Source organism: Carettochelys insculpta, chromosome 8 (genome assembly GCF_033958435.1).
Source record: "Carettochelys insculpta isolate YL-2023 chromosome 8, ASM3395843v1, whole genome shotgun sequence".
In the NCBI taxonomy this organism is placed as follows: domain Eukaryota; kingdom Metazoa; phylum Chordata; order Testudines; family Carettochelyidae; genus Carettochelys; species Carettochelys insculpta.
The window spans coordinates 50,480,353-50,495,837 of record NC_134144.1 but is presented as its reverse complement, the minus strand read 5'-3'; the positions used below and the strand labels follow the sequence as shown (position 1 = coordinate 50,495,837).

The window sequence follows — 15,485 nt, the reverse complement described above, 5'->3', positions numbered from 1 at the left end:
ACTAGACAAGAAAGGCCATAACGTTTCAGGCAAAGGACGCATTTCAGGCTACCTGCCAACAATGGAGCCTCATAGACATGCCGCCCAGTAGTCCCCCAAGGGATCCACAACTGATTGCCGGGAACGGCAGGGTACCCAGGATTGTTACAGGGCTGATGTTTTCCCATGCCATCCCTGATAGCAGGGGCCTCTACCACTCCTGTGATATCACTGGAAACTACATTCTACTGACATTATGCCTAGTAATGCAGCCCAATGTGCTGTTAGCATTCTTGGCAGTGTGGGAACAATGGCTCATATCCAGTTTCTCATCTACTGTAGTCCCTAGGTCCTTTTCTCTAGTTCTGCCACTTCGCCAGTCAGCCCCCAGCCTGTATCTGTGATTGGGATTCCTCCGTCCTAAGTGTAGAACTCTGCATTTGGCCTTGTTGAACATGACCCGATTTCCTTTGGCTCAGTCCTCCAGGTTTTTCACTCTGGACCCTATCCTTGAGGAAATCTACTTCTCCTCCTTTAGTGTCATCTGCAAACTTGCTGAGGCTGCGTCCATTCTATCATCAAGATTGTTTGTGAATTTGCTGAACAAAAGTAGCCCCAGGACTGACCCCTGGGGCACTCCACTTGATACTAGCTGTTAACTAGACATCAAGCTGTTGACCACTATCCATTGGGCCCGATGGTCTAGCTAGCTTTCTAGCACCCTGTAGTCTGTTAATCCAAAGCATACCTCTTTATGGCAAGAAGACTGTAGGAGACAGCATCAAAAGGTTTGCTGAACTCAAGGTATATCATAGGGCAAGTGAGAGAGAGTGTTCTCCATCTCAGCTCTGCAGATCTCAGCTTCACAGCCCATATCCTCTGTACATTACCCGGGATCACCAGTACCATGATTGTGGTCTCTACCCTTTCAAAGCTGATCACCTAAAATGGGGTGAGCACTCATTTTTTTCATTGGGGCGGTCACTTGAAGAATTTGGTAAGTGGGCCATATGTTTCTGTAATATTAATGGAGGGGGCTTGGGGTCTGGGAAGCAGTTGGGTGCACAAGGGAGCTCAGGGTATGGAATTGGGGTGCAAGCAATGATGTGGGCTCTGGGAGGGCGTTTGGGTGCAGGAGGTATTTTGACTTGGAAGGAGAGTGCAGCAGGATTGGGTGCAGGTGGGGTTTCTGACCCAGGGCAGGGAGTTGAGATGTGGGAAGGGATGGGGTGCCAGGTGTAGGCTGTCACTGGAAGTGCTTTCTCTGGGCAGTTGATGCCAGTGGCGCACTGGGACCCTTAGTCAGGCTACCTGGCTGTCACAGTTCCACATGCTGCTCTAAGTGGGCAGTTGCTGGGGCCAGAGTGTGTGTCTGCATGGCGTGTGCCTGTTGGAGGGAGGGGAGCAGTGAGTCTCCATTTCTGTATGCTCCAGCAAGCATTGTGGAGCTGCAAGGGGTGTGCCGGGGCAGTGGGCAGAGAGGCGCCCTTCCCTCCCCCCACCCCAAGAGGCATACTATGCAGAGACACACATGCTGGCTCGAGCAGCAAACTGCTTTCAGCGTTATGTGGAGCTGCAGCAGATGGGGGACCTGCCTGAGGGTCCTGCTGGGCCTCAGACAGCTGAATCCAAACGTTCGGTTGGCCACATCTGGCCTGCAGGCTGTATTTGGCCACCCCACACCTAGGAGGAGGTGTCAGTAATTGTCACCAGCTCCGTTCACCCTCCAGCCAGTTATCTCTTCAGTGGAGATCCCTGTACCTCAGGAATGTTTTCTGTCAGCAGCACCTGACCTCCTTTTCAGAACGCGAGTCTCCAGAGGCAAGTTTTGGCTGCCAGACACAGGCACTGACAACCCCACTGTAGTCACCAGAAGGGGATTCCCATGGCACAGAGCAGGAATTCAGCCTCTCGCTGAGGCATCACCAGCACTATTTGAGGCAGCCTTTGACAGAGCAGAGCTGCAAGCCAGATGATCGTAATCTCAAGACACACTTCCATGGATACTGCTTGTGACTCACCTAGAATAGAATCAACATGAACTTCAAGATCTCTACAAAGCATGTGTAAAACTTTAATTACCTACTGGGAGAAGAAGAAAAATAGATTGACAGGGCTAGACAGATACCCAGAAACCAGCCTACTTCAAGATAGGCCCCAGAAGGTGAACAACAGAACACCACTTGCCTCCACCTCAAACCCCTCCAGTGCACTATCAGCAGTCTGCAACCTACACTGGAACATGATGCTACACTCCGAGAGGCTCTGGGTGAGAGGTCTGTTCTCTCCTACAGACAACTGCCTAACCACAGGAAAATTCTCACTAGCAGCCACAGGCCACACCACAGTAATACTAATTCTGGAACTGGACAGTCACTTCACCAAAGAATGAATGGACACGAAGCAGACATTAGGAATCTGAATGCACATAAACCCGTCAGTGAGCATTTCAGTGGAGTGGGCCATATTGTTAAAGACCTGAGAACATGCATCTTAAAACAAATAGACTAACACCAGATTACAAAGGGAAACATCTGAACTGGAGCTGTGCTCATATTTGATGCTTTGCTCCTTGGCCTCAATAGAGATAGCAATTCCCTTACATATTACAAAGACAGTTTCCCTGTCTTTGACATTTGTATTGATCTCAGGCAAGTCACTTAACTTAATAAACACTTGTAGTGAGTAATTTTCTCCCCTTGTTCACCTTTTCCTTCTGTCCCATGTACCTCATCTGTTAGTTTTCATATTTTTTTAACTCTGTTATATAACTGTCATGCCAATTCATTTTCAGCACTATTGCCAGTACAGCACTATCTCCAGATCTGAAGAAGTGGGCCTGCCGCATGAGAGCTCATCACCTAATACATTATTTTGTTAGTCTTTAAAGTGCTACATTACTGCTTTCTTTGTTTCAACACAAACAAGCACTCAAAGAAAAAGAAAAAAAGATTACTCATCTTTCATAATGGCTGTTCTTTTGAGATGCATTGCTTATGTCCATTCAGTTACCCGGGTACCCTCCTGCCCCTCTGTCAGAATTGCTTGCAAGAAAGGAACTGGGGCTATAGGGCCAACGGTGCCTAATATAATGATGACCTGAGCGTGGCATTCTGGGGTGCCACAGACAACTCTGTGTATACTGTGAAGGCAAAAATCTCCAGTGATCACACGTGGGTGCACACACAATTTGAATGCAATGGACATGTCAACACATTTTGAAGAACAATTAACAGACAGTAGGTTAACTGTCTCACTTGTTGCTGTGAGTAAACCTCACACAAAAGGGGAAATAGATTAACTGCTCAGGAGAAAAAAGCAATTATTTGAATTTTAAAAAGTCATATTTAAAACCCAAAAAGTTGGTGTGGGAGATTCAGGAGTAGAATAGTAGAAATAACAGAATAGAGTAGTGGAAATATTTGTAGTGTATTGTTTATAATTGACTAAATGGTAGTCCATGATCTGAGAAAAGATGAAGAAATTTCCCTGATAGTTCCCGTCACTCTTTTTTAAAAAATCTCAGAATATCAGTGTAACGACTGCAAGAAAGTACATACACAATTCAACATGATGCTTGGAGTCCATGAAATTCTTGACTTTTGTGCCCATAAAATCTGATCACCCTGTTTTTAAAGCAAAGAAATCCCAGGGTTTATCTCCAGCAGTTTAACTTGATATCTAACTCTTTGACTGTGCTTTTACAGAATGGTTTCTCAATATCTACCATAAATTGTCTTCCTTCATCCCTAATCTTTTTTTAGTTTAAAAATTTTTAACATTTGACTCACATTTATTTAATCATGTAAAAAATGACATTCAGTGGCAAATAAAACATTTTTACCTCTCTATAATTTTATTAAATTATTTGATTATTGTGTGAACTACAGATACATCCTGTAGCTATAGAAGTTTCTTGTGTTGAGATAACCAGTTGGCTTGAAAATATGTTTTTCTAAATACTTAGATTATACACTAGAACCTCTGAGTTACAAGCACATAGGTAACGAAGTTGTTCATAACTCTGAAATATTTGTAACTCTGAACAAAAGTTAGGTTTATTTCAAAAACTTACAACTGAACATTGATTTATACAACTTTTTGAAGCTTTGCTGTGAAGAAGAACTATGTTGCATTTAACCATATTAATTTAAATGAAGCGAGCACAAACAGTTTTCCTTTATTTTTAGTTGTTTAACATAGTGCTTTGGGTCCCACATGTGGTTGGTCAGTCAGTTGGGAACTCTGAGGTTCTGCTGTGCATATACAGGCTTCTGATACAGATACAGTTCTTTGTCATTAAAAATTTCTTTTCTTGAATGGAAATAATACATACTAATTTTGTTTTCTCTCCGCTGTACAGGGTTCATTAACTGACTTTCTTAAGGCAAATGTGGTTTCTTGGAATGAGCTGTGTCATATTGCTGAAACTATGGCTCGAGGTTTGGCTTACCTTCATGAGGATATACCAGGTCTGAAAGATGGACATAAACCTGCTATATCCCATAGGTATACTATATTTCAGATATTGCCTATTATCAATGTATTAGGTGTAAGTTTAATCATGTGTAAAGATATACAAACAATATGGTTATAAATTTTAGGTTCTATAAAATATGATATTTAAAATCAGATTAAGTGAAACAGCACTATAGCTTTGAATTTTCAAGAAAAATCTGTTGTAGATATTTCTATAATGTGAAATTCAGCTGTTCAAACTATAGATAAATGTGTCTGAAAGCATGTAAATGTAAAGTGGATTACTGCTGAAAATGACATAGCTACTCTCTGAGATATTCAGTAAGCTTCTTAGAAAGTAGATATCCACATATTTAATCCATTTATGTCCAGGTGACTATCTGTATGTTGAGGATACTGAATGCAAGTATTACAGTACAGAGTCAGGTCTATTTTGCATTTACTCAGATCCCTATACTTGAGGTTATGCATATACCTGGAACTCCAAAGTAATTAAGCCTTGTTCTGTAACACTGTTGTCTTATGGGAGTTTTATCATGGAGTTGTGTGAGGATCAGAGCCTTAAATCACCATCTGAATTCCATATGGGTGGAGCCCTGTACTTCCTGGGAATCAAATTTGACTTCAGTAGATCTGTTAATGTGCTTAAATTAGGTACATATATATGTACTTAGTTAAGCTGGGAAGCAGCTAGGAAATTCCTTGCAACTGTACTGGAGGTACACTGACTCTGCTCTCCATTCCTGGTTAAGCCATCTTCTGACAGTTCTGAAAGCAAATAAGTGTTAGTATTGTGTGTAGGTTCATTTTATAATTGTACCCAGACCAAAAAAAATTAGTTAAGCTGCAGTTAAGTGCATGAAGCAGTAACTTAGATCCCTGTGCTTGAGGGTCAAATAGAATTAAGATACACCTTAAATCTAGTTTTATTTACGTCAGTGGGACTACTCAAAGTGCATAAGCTTAATCATGTGTATGGCTTTGCAGGATCTGGGTCCAATATCTATGGAATGACTCTCCTGTGAATTTCATTTTTTTTTTCTTCAAATGTTTGTAGTTCTTGGGGGTTTTATCCTCGCTCTGGATTTCCTAGCTCATAGGGGCTTTTACTCTGAAGTTACTGAAGTGTATTCCTCACCTTCAGAAAGCTGGGAGGTTTTGAGCGGCAAGGAAGTTAATGTGAGGGAGCTACAGATAAGGAGGTGCTGGTCTAGAAAGTTAATCACTTTAAAAATATTGTGAACATCTGAATGGTATGAGATGGGAGATGAAGACAAATTTATTATTTCATGCACAGCATGAAGTAAAAGTGCTTTCTTGCACCATTTGCATGATATGCTCGCCATGCATATACTCTGTACAGACATAAATAAGTAATGTCTTTAAATCAATAGCAGAGAAACTTTTTTGGGGAAAAGCAGCCACTGACCCACAGAAAAATGAGTCCAGGGCCACACACAAGTGAGAAGCAAAACCAAACAAAATCCACTAGCCTGTCACCCAAGTGAGAAGTGGGGAGGGATGAACTCGTATCGACACGGCCCCCAACTTAAGCAGCAGACCAAAAAAAGGCATTCACTAGTGGGAGGATGGGCGCCTCAGGGCTTATTCACAAAACCAGATTAACTCTTCTCGGAGAACAGAACTAATAGATTTTTGTGGACCTCCCTAGACTCCAGGGTGGGGTCAAAAATGAGGGGTTCAGTGTGTGAGAGGGGTTGGAGTAAAGAGATTGGGCATGAGGTAGGGTAGAGGAGTGGGGTGAGGGTTTGGGTGAGCAGTCTGGGTTGGAAGTGGGGTTCAGGTGCATGTTGAGTGTGGGGATGCAAGAATGGGGCAGGTTGGGCGTGCGGTGGGCTGCAGTGTCTGGAAGGGCGGGTATACAGGAGATGGATGGGGGGTGCAGGGTCTTTTATTTTTCTATGGGATACTTGAGATAGATGTCCTTATGTTCAAAATCTCCCACATAGATAAAATAGTGATATTTGGAGACGATTCAGATTCTTACAGTTAAGCTATTTCTATCTTTGTCTGTTTCTTATATCTGATTGGATTGTACAGTTTCTTTCCCATCAACCTGGAAGAGCTTGTGCTGGAAAAATTTGCATACAATAGACTCTTGAAATGCATGACTTCGAGTTGCACTTAACTCCCATTAACGTGAGTTAAGCATAACTCAAAGCCACTCTGCAGCTGTCTGCCTGCCAGGCTCCCCCAGGTGGGGAAAGCCAGGCGGGCAGACAGCTGCTGCTGGGGGAAGCCAGAGAGAAACAGTGCCTGGTTCCCCGCTCTTCGCCACTCTGGGAGCCGGGAAACTGACCACCCTACCAGGACTGGTCAGTTTCCTGGGTCCTGCAAGTGGTGGGGAGATGGGAACAAAGAGGCAGTCTGGTTCCTGATTCCCCTGTGCTGGTGGGACCCAGGAAACTGACCAGCCATGGGCTGGTCAGTTTCCTGGGTCCCGCTAGCAGCAGAGAGATGGGAACCAGGTTGCTGCCAGGTTCCCACTTCCTGCCACTCTGGGAGCCAGGATACTGAGCAGTCCTGGTGGGCCAGTCAGTTTCCCACCTCCTGCAAGCCCAGGGGAACCAGGAACCAGGTTTCAGACAGCCTGGTTCCCATCTCCCCTGGCTTGCACAAAAATTAAGTTATGCAGGAGTTGCAAGGACTCAAGGGTAACTCAAGGGTCTGCTGTATTTTATCCTGGAATTTGTGTAGTTATAAGATCAATGATACGGAGTTTTTCACATTTTGAAACTTTTGTCAGGACTTCTTTTAACACAAAACGTAGGTTTTAGTGATTCTGAAATCATAATCTTTTCTGGGTTTGAATCTGTTCTCCAAGGAGGAAATAGATTTTCAATAAGGGGTCATATATCTGGATGATTTGCAGCCTTAGTTTTCTTATGGCGGAAATCCGGGCTTTTACCTTTGGAATTAAATTGTCTGGGCATTCAGGCTGCGTATTATTTTTTTTCCTATTTCCAAATATTAAAATTAAACATTATTTTCCTCTCATTCTCCTTGTCTTTATTGCAGTAATTTATGAAAGCGCTAGGATAAGCAAATCAACATAGCTTGTCTGATTTGAGAGATTTTACTGCTCAAATAGGTCCTTCAAGAAATTCCATATCGGGAGAGGAAAACACTCTCCTGATTTGCTTCTGAATTTAGCAGATACCAGAGGAAGACATCAAATGTGTTAAGTAATAAAAATAAAGCACATGTGAATTCCTTATGACGTAACTTTAAAGCAGCAGCTAAATCTAAAAATGATTTCATGTTTTGGAACATGATGGCCGGAGGTCTTCGTAGATGTACTCCAAATGAGGAACCCTGATATTAATGAAGCCCAGATACCACAATGTGGTAACATCTTTCATGATTTTCCACCCAGCCATTTTTTACCTAGTTCTTATATAGTTTGCGTAATGAGAAATCCACTTTGATTTATAGACTCCTAGGTGTTAAGGTCAAAAAGGACCACTGGGGTCATCTGGTCTAACCACTTGCACGTCACTGGCCATAAAACTTCACCATCCAGCTACTGTTGTAGATCCATAACCTGGGTTCAAGTTAGAGAACCAACCATTTACTGTAGTTCAAACCAGCAAGTGACCTGTCCCACATGTTGCAAAGGAAGGTCAAATAAACAAAAACAAACAGGGTCTTTATTAATCTGACCTTGAGCAGAAAACTTTTTCCCTACTCCATATAGATCTTACCAACATGCTCACGGCTTATCAGCCAGACAGCTGGAAGAGAATTAATTGTCGTAATTCAGGGCCCTCCATGGTTAGTGTCTTATCTTTGGTTGCTGGAGGTATTTCCTATTTGCTGATGGGCCATATACCATTGCAGGTCACCTCTTCATACCATCCATAAAGTCATTGCTATTGCCTTCACTAAAGAACAGTTAATCCCAGTAATTTATTTAGTTAAACAATAGAAAAGAGCTCCACAAGAAGACTTTTTTCCCCTGCTGAAGTTATTCAGGAGAACCTTGATTGGTGATCTCCAGTCTTGGCTAAATTATTTGTCATTAATCCTCTTGGGTGGATTCCATGTGGTGGGATGTCTAGTATCATAGTTCTTACATATTTTTTTTAAAGAGGACAAATAATCTTGTTCCATAAAGAATCCTGCTTCATTCATCCTTAGTAGGCTGTTAGCTGTGTAAAGGAAAACTTACTCCAGAGTCTTGCTAACTAAAGTTGAAATAAAGGTTTCAGAAGCTAATTTACTATTTGCAGTAGTCCACTTTTAGGGGTGTAGAGGCACAAGTGATGATGATTTTGTTATGATAACTGGTTATCAAGGGTACTGAATTATATGCTGCTTTGATATATTTACAGATCATACTTGAGTATTTACAAACTTTGGATGAAATTATGAGGGACGGGTAGCTACTTAAGTTAAGATTCTTATTAGAGAGGTAGCCTTGTTAGTCTATAGCTTCGAGAACAACAAGAAATCTTGTGGCACCTTATAAACTAAGAGATATTTTGGAGCATAAGTGTACAGAAGCCTGTGGGGGAACACTTCAGTCTCCCTGGACACTCAGTGGCAGATTTAAGGGTGACAGTTCTGAAACAAAAAAAATTTCAAAAATCAAATGGAGAGAGAAATTTCTGAGCTGCAATTTATTTACAAATTTGACTCCATTAACCATGGATTAAAGAGAGACTGGGAGCGGCTCGTAGTTTACAAAGGCAGTTTCTCTGCTCTGGGTGCTAATGTCTCTCCATTAGAATCTGACAAAGGCTCACATCCCCCTGTCTGATCTGACTTGTTTTTTCCTCTTTTGATAAGTACTGTTGATACTGGTCTATTTCCACCTTGCTGAATAGACCTTGTCAGCTCTGGCCCTCCCTCTTACTGGTACCCCACTCTTTAAATACCCCTCTGAAACCACCCCCCCACTCATGCATCTGATGAAGCGGGTCTTTGCCCACGAAAGCTTATGCTCCAAAATATCTCTTGGTCTATAAGGTGCCACAAGACTACTTAAGATTACTATGTATTTTGGAGGTTCTAGAGCAATATGGCTGGGGGAGGAACTAAACAAAGGATGTACTAACATTTTCCCTATTCACATTGGAGTGTACAAGGGATGCCTTCTAGCACTTTTTCTTTTAAATGTAAGTATTAATGACGTGGTAGATGTAGGTTAAAGGAGGAACCTTTTTCTCTACCATACATTTAGGATATATCTATCCTGTCATTACTTGCCTGTTACATAATAGTCTTATCAAAACCTCTGAGACCTGTGCCAGTTATCTCATTTTTCTTCTTTTTGCTGTTCTCAAGATGATGAAGATCGTGATTTCTAGGAAGAGCCCTTAGCAAACTAAGTGGCAGATAGAAGGCCACTTTGTAGAACATGTATTTGCTTTAACTCATGTGCTGTTGGTCCCCTTTTCATAAAGACTCACGATAAAAGGCCCTTTGATGTGATCTGCTCATGGCTCCCATAGCAGGAAGAGGCTGAGTTTCAATCACAACGAATTTTTTAAAAGTCAAGAAACCATAGACAGGGATGGTAGAAGCTGTGGCTTTGCTAAAGAGATTGCAAAGGGTTCATATGCATGCCCCCTTTTTGTTTCTTACTTTCTTTTAAGATTGGTAAGGTTTTGGCTGCTTCTGTGCTGTTTATGCCAATATCATCACGTAAGATTTATTTATTTTACAAATATGGTTTTCTTAAACTGCAAAGATAAAAAGGCATGGTTAAAGAATATATTGTACTCAATTTTTCAAATTATTACTATTTTAAAAATATTTAAATAGCATAATTTTAAGGGTGGACGACTACATTTAACATTCTGTCTCTTAGGTTTTGTCGTCATCCCTTTAATGTTGTTTAAATTACTCTTAGATCATAACCATTATGTTCTCAAATAATTACGCATCTGCAGGATCCTTTATTTTGTTGCATTAGAACATTTATTCTTAAACCTTATTGATGTTGTGTTTGGGTAATACTTTCTTTTTCTCCTTAATTTGAAGGGACATTAAAAGCAAGAATGTGTTATTGAAAAACAACCTTACAGCTTGTATTGCTGATTTTGGTCTAGCTTTAAAGTTTGAGGCTGGAAAGTCTGCAGGTGACACACATGGACAGGTAAATTGATTTATTTTAAATAATTAAAAATGTTTCAGCAGCATCCATGGTCTGGTGCCTGGGAGCCGAAGCCCAATGGGAGTCCAGTGGCAGAGGGGCCAGCAGCTGGGAACCAGTCTGCAAATGGAACTTGGTGGCTGGGGCCAGCAATGTGGACAGCAGCTACAAAGGGAGTTGGGAGCAGGGGCTGGTAGACAGGAGGGGCATTGGCCTACTTTGAACCAGCGAATTCCTTTGTTTGGGACCAGCCAGCTCCCTAGGATGCTGGACCAGGGAGGTCCAACTGTATTTTAAGTTTGTATCTTGGAAGAAAAAAGGCTGTGACAAACTTGGTTGCATCTGTAGGCTGAGCTGATTGCGCAGATGAGAAGCTCTTTGCATCTTTCCTGAACCCCCATCCCCCTCTAATTCATGTACATCCTGCCATTCCCCCAGTCTCTTCTCACGAGAGCACATGTTCTCCATTTCTGGGTTCCCCACTCTCTCTGCCATGCCAGAAGTTTTATGTGCCTCCTCATACTTGCACCCCATGTCAAGATCCCTCATTCTCCTCCCCATACTAAGGGGCTGAGCATTAACGGGTGCCATCAACCATAAACAGAGGTGCTAGAAGCTGTGGCTTTACTGAACAAATGGCAGAGGTGTCACATGTGTGCCATCTTTTGGTTTTCTAGTTCCCCCTAAAATTAGAAGGATTCTGAATATTAATGCATAGAATGTTAACTGAAAATGCTGAAATTAATTAGATACAGTATTCAAAAGTTACGGGCACAGAAATGCCTATATAGCGTGTGTAGCCTTCACAACCTCATGTAAGTCACACAGAAGGTTGTGGAAAGGGCTTACGTTGTGAGTGGTACATTGTCGTGTCCTTCCATACTAAAATGAATTTTTAACAGAAGAAATGTAGGGTTTCTAAAATCTAATTCAGTTGATGTGATGTATTTCAGTTTCATAATTGATCATGGCCACCAAATAGAATTCTGTCTTAAGATCGTCCTTTCTTCAGCTGCCTTGGTACACTCATTTAGTGGAATCTCTGTGTGGCACCTTTGATATTAATAACAGAGGAAATGATGGCTTTCATAAACCAGGAAGAAAATAAGATGTAGGGGAAGATAGGGAAAGACCAGGTCTACTGAAGGAAAAGTCATGTTGATATTATTTTTAAACAGGTATTCAAACATAAATGCATTCTGGAAACCACTTTAGTGTCCCTTACTGTCATGTGTAGAACATCTTCAGCCTCTCAAATCTGAGAGTTGAGGCCATGCAGCATCTTGCTGAATTGAATCCAAAGTAAAGACAATGACTACAACTATTCTTGTAAATGTTTCAAATCTTTTAAATTCTGGCAAAAAAAAGTATAGTAAATTCAACCTATTTGTCTTAAATAAACAATGTGGTGCAATAACACTTCATACTTGACTATCTTAAAGGTTGGTACACGAAGATATATGGCTCCAGAAGTATTAGAAGGTGCGATAAACTTCCAAAGGGATGCATTTCTGAGAATAGATATGTATGCCATGGGATTAGTCTTGTGGGAACTGGCATCTCGATGTACTGCATCAGATGGTGAGCAAAATTTTTAATTTATAAAAAATACACAGATTAAAGCCTGCAGGGGAGGAGGGGGGAAGATGGGAGGGGATCAGCTGGGATAGAGGAGAGTTGTATGTATATATGTCCTTTGTTGTACATTTTATTTTTTTATTTTTTAAGATCTTAATTCCCCAGGCTTAAAATAGTTGATTTTGCAACATCCCTGTAATATGTATTACCCTAAATTACTGATATGTATCTTAATCTCAATAAATCCATTTTAACATATCTTTCTCTGAATTTCCTTGTTTCTTTTTAAAACAAATTCATGAAACAAGAACAAAAAATTCAAAGAGAATCTCCCTTGTGATATTTCGAATGATATTGAGAGTGTCAATCTTAAATCGTATTATTCTTTATCTGCTTTATAAATAAATATGCAGATACACCAATGCATGGAACTGGAAGGGCCCTTGAGAAGTCATTGAGTCCAGTCCCCTGCCCTTGCAGCAGGATCTATCACCATCTATGGCAGATTTTTTTTTTAAATTGATTTGCCCCACACCCTTAAATACCCCACTCAAGGATTCAACTTGTAACCCAGGTTTACTAGGCCAGTGCTCTAACCACTGAGCTATCCCTTTTTCCTTCTTGTCCCCCTTTGCAGCAGTGTAAAGCAGATTATGCTGGCCAGTTAAACTGGGGTTTACAGGTGCCTTCTATCACAAGAGAAACGTAAAGTAGTTTGTGAAAAACCCAGTTTTCTCCTCAGTCCTGCTTACTACCTTTCCTGTGCATGCACACCTCCCCCTCCTTCTTGTCTTCTGTAGCCTATTGTGCATGAATTCTGTGTTTCTGCATGCCCTTTTCTAGCCCTTGCCCCTTCAGTGTTGTGCCGTATCTACACAGAAGACAAAACGGGTAGCTTTTGAAAAGAAAAATGTCCAGAATTAAATGTAATCTTGTGGTGTTTTCCAACAATTGAAAGTTTGTCCGTCAATTGGTATATGAAATTTTCTTCAGAGAAACTTAAGAATTGCTCTCTGAGTGGCCACTGCCTTTGTTTTGCTCATAAGAGTGAAGTAAAGCTCCTTGCAGGGAAGATGATATCTCTACATGCTGTCAGAAGTCCCAGCGTACACTGCGGAGCAGCTGAATGGAGGCAGTGGCCATCTTATTGTTAAGGCGGCTTACAACATCTGACCAAATGACATTAACAAGAAACTTTTTCAAGTGGGCATTTCTTTGTGTAACTCTTTGAAAATTATCCTTCAACTTAACCTGGAGCAAGAACTTCTAGCTGAGAAGAGGAGCACCAAAAAAGTCCTTTTTTTTTTTTTTTTTTTAACGTAACCTCTAGAAAATTGCAGCAAGCGTTAATTGTATTGGAAGTTTAAAGAGTTAGTATTGTTTAATCAATATATTAGGGAGAACAAAGTAAAGATCTGATATGGGGTGCCAAATTTCTTAACCAAGTTTTAAAATTAATTTAATAAACCAATTTACTTGTGAATTGTCACAAATTGTTTACTCAAGTGATTACAACCTTGGAGATCATTATAGTGTAATTTTCATATGTAATGCAGAATTCTTGGTCTTATTTGAAATTTTTCACCATTAATTATGGAGTCATAATTGGTGCTTCCTTACTTTAAATTAGAATTCTGACTGCTCTCTCTCTAACTAATCTTTGCCTAGCTTTCACATATTGTAAGAACTTGGAGCTAGATACAATTTTCTTGTCTGTCTGGCAAGCACCCAGCATATGTATGTTTGTGGTAGTGCCCAATTAGTAATTTTTCTAGAGTGCCATCAGACGTGAGCTCACTGCATACAAAGAACATGTCATACACCCCAAGGCTGAGCAGTGTTCAGAGAATTTATTAACTAAATTCTGTCTCAAGTGAGCATGTATAATCTGTGTTTTTTCCCAAAGGCTGATTATTTGGATAAATATAAGTGTATTTCTGACACCAGTGCAATCTGCTACCTGGCCACATGTCAAATATCAAGCCCCTGCTCTAGAAGAGAGAAACATGTTTTTCTCTAATAATCTTCCAAGAAATGGCGACCCATTTTGCTGACATTCCTCAAAAAATTTGGTAGAGAGAGAGAGAGAGACTTGATGGACAATTGCAGCCTGAATTATTTAAATTTGGCAAAGTTGTAAGTAGAGTTTTCAGAGGGTTTTCTGACAAAATGCTTTGTCCAAGAATGCAGATTTCTCCAAACCAAAATTTTTTTCAGAGGAGAAAAAAATTTTGAAAAATAAGTTTCAAAATTTGTAATATTTTGTTTTGATATTTAATTCTAGGTTGTGTGTACAATATAACTATTTCAAAATTTAATCTAATCTTTTTTTTTAAATATATTAAGAATGAAAGATTACAAAATTAAACCAGGATGTTTTTATGGACTCAAACCCGCATGGTAGAGTTCTTTTTTCTCTTCTGTAAATGTTTTAACACTGATTTTGTCACTATTTGGAACAAGAAAATTTTTTTGACATCTTGAAAATTTGTCATAGGGCCAGAAAAGGATTTTCTTCCTAGCTTGTAGGTAAATGGAAACAGAGTCTTAAAATGGGAAGTGTTGGTCAACCCCAATTGTAGGAGATTACCAACAGCAAACTTCCACTGACCTTCCTGTGTTAGATGTGTGAAAAAATATGAACGCTGACCAACATTGTAATTCTGTCTAAAGTCCTTAGGGTAGACATAGTTACACTGATAAGAATGTCCTTGTTTGATTCTGAGTATGGAGAGGATAGACCAGAATAAGCGCTATAAGCTGTGTTTGTACTACAAGCAGTTTGCTGGTATACTATACCTGTGAAAAGCTCATGATATAGACTCTGAATTTGATGTTGGTCATACAGAGATATAACAACTTTCTTTGCAGCTTGCTTTATTCTGAGTCACTGTTTTCCCCCCAGCCCCCTGGTTATTTTTTTATAGTCGAGTTGCCATTTGCATTCAGCTTGATTAATACTAATGTAATTTCATGAGTTGAATGGTACAGATTTTTTTTTTTAAAGAACAGTCACCCTCTTGTCCAGCATCCATTGCTTCTTAGGCTTCTCACATGGCAGCAAATAGGGTTGCCACGTTGGCATTATATGAGTTAATGACTGTGTGTAAAATTTTGGCATGGTTATTAAATTTGTGGTGTGCTAGTTTTCAGAAAAGCAAAATTTATTTTATTCTTAAATACAGGACCAGTGGATGAGTACATGTTGCCATTTGAAGAAGAAATTGGCCAGCATCCATCCCTTGAAGACATGCAGGAAGTTGTAGTGCACAAAAAGAAGAGGCCTGTTTTAAGAGAGTGCTGGCAGAAACATGCCGTAAGTTTGGGG

At 40.5% G+C, this 15,485-nt stretch overlaps 2 protein-coding genes across 3 annotated transcripts in view; one reads left to right on the top strand and one right to left on the bottom strand.

The window, feature by feature from the left end:
• ORC4 (origin recognition complex subunit 4) overlaps positions 1–15,485 on the bottom strand; it is a 92,035-nt gene that overhangs the window by 12,777 nt on the left and 63,773 nt on the right. Inside the window, exon 15 of one of the 2 annotated variants that reach the window (XM_075002103.1) lies at positions 4,531–5,226. The exons of the other annotated variant lie outside the window; for it this stretch is intronic. Within the exon in view, the coding sequence (XP_074858204.1) occupies positions 5,206–5,226 (21 nt within the window). The 3' untranslated portion in view covers positions 4,531–5,205. Of the gene's footprint in view, positions 1–4,530; positions 5,227–15,485 lie in introns of those variants that run through there. 2 annotated transcript variants of the gene reach the window in all.
• The window catches only part of ACVR2A (activin A receptor type 2A), a 110,856-nt gene that overhangs the window by 88,611 nt on the left and 6,760 nt on the right, over positions 1–15,485 (top strand). Inside the window, exons 7-10 of the mRNA XM_075002099.1 lie at positions 4,343–4,488; positions 10,468–10,582; positions 12,022–12,160; positions 15,343–15,473. Of these exons, the coding sequence (XP_074858200.1) occupies positions 4,343–4,488; positions 10,468–10,582; positions 12,022–12,160; positions 15,343–15,473 (531 nt within the window). The remainder of the gene's footprint in view (positions 1–4,342; positions 4,489–10,467; positions 10,583–12,021; positions 12,161–15,342; positions 15,474–15,485) is intronic.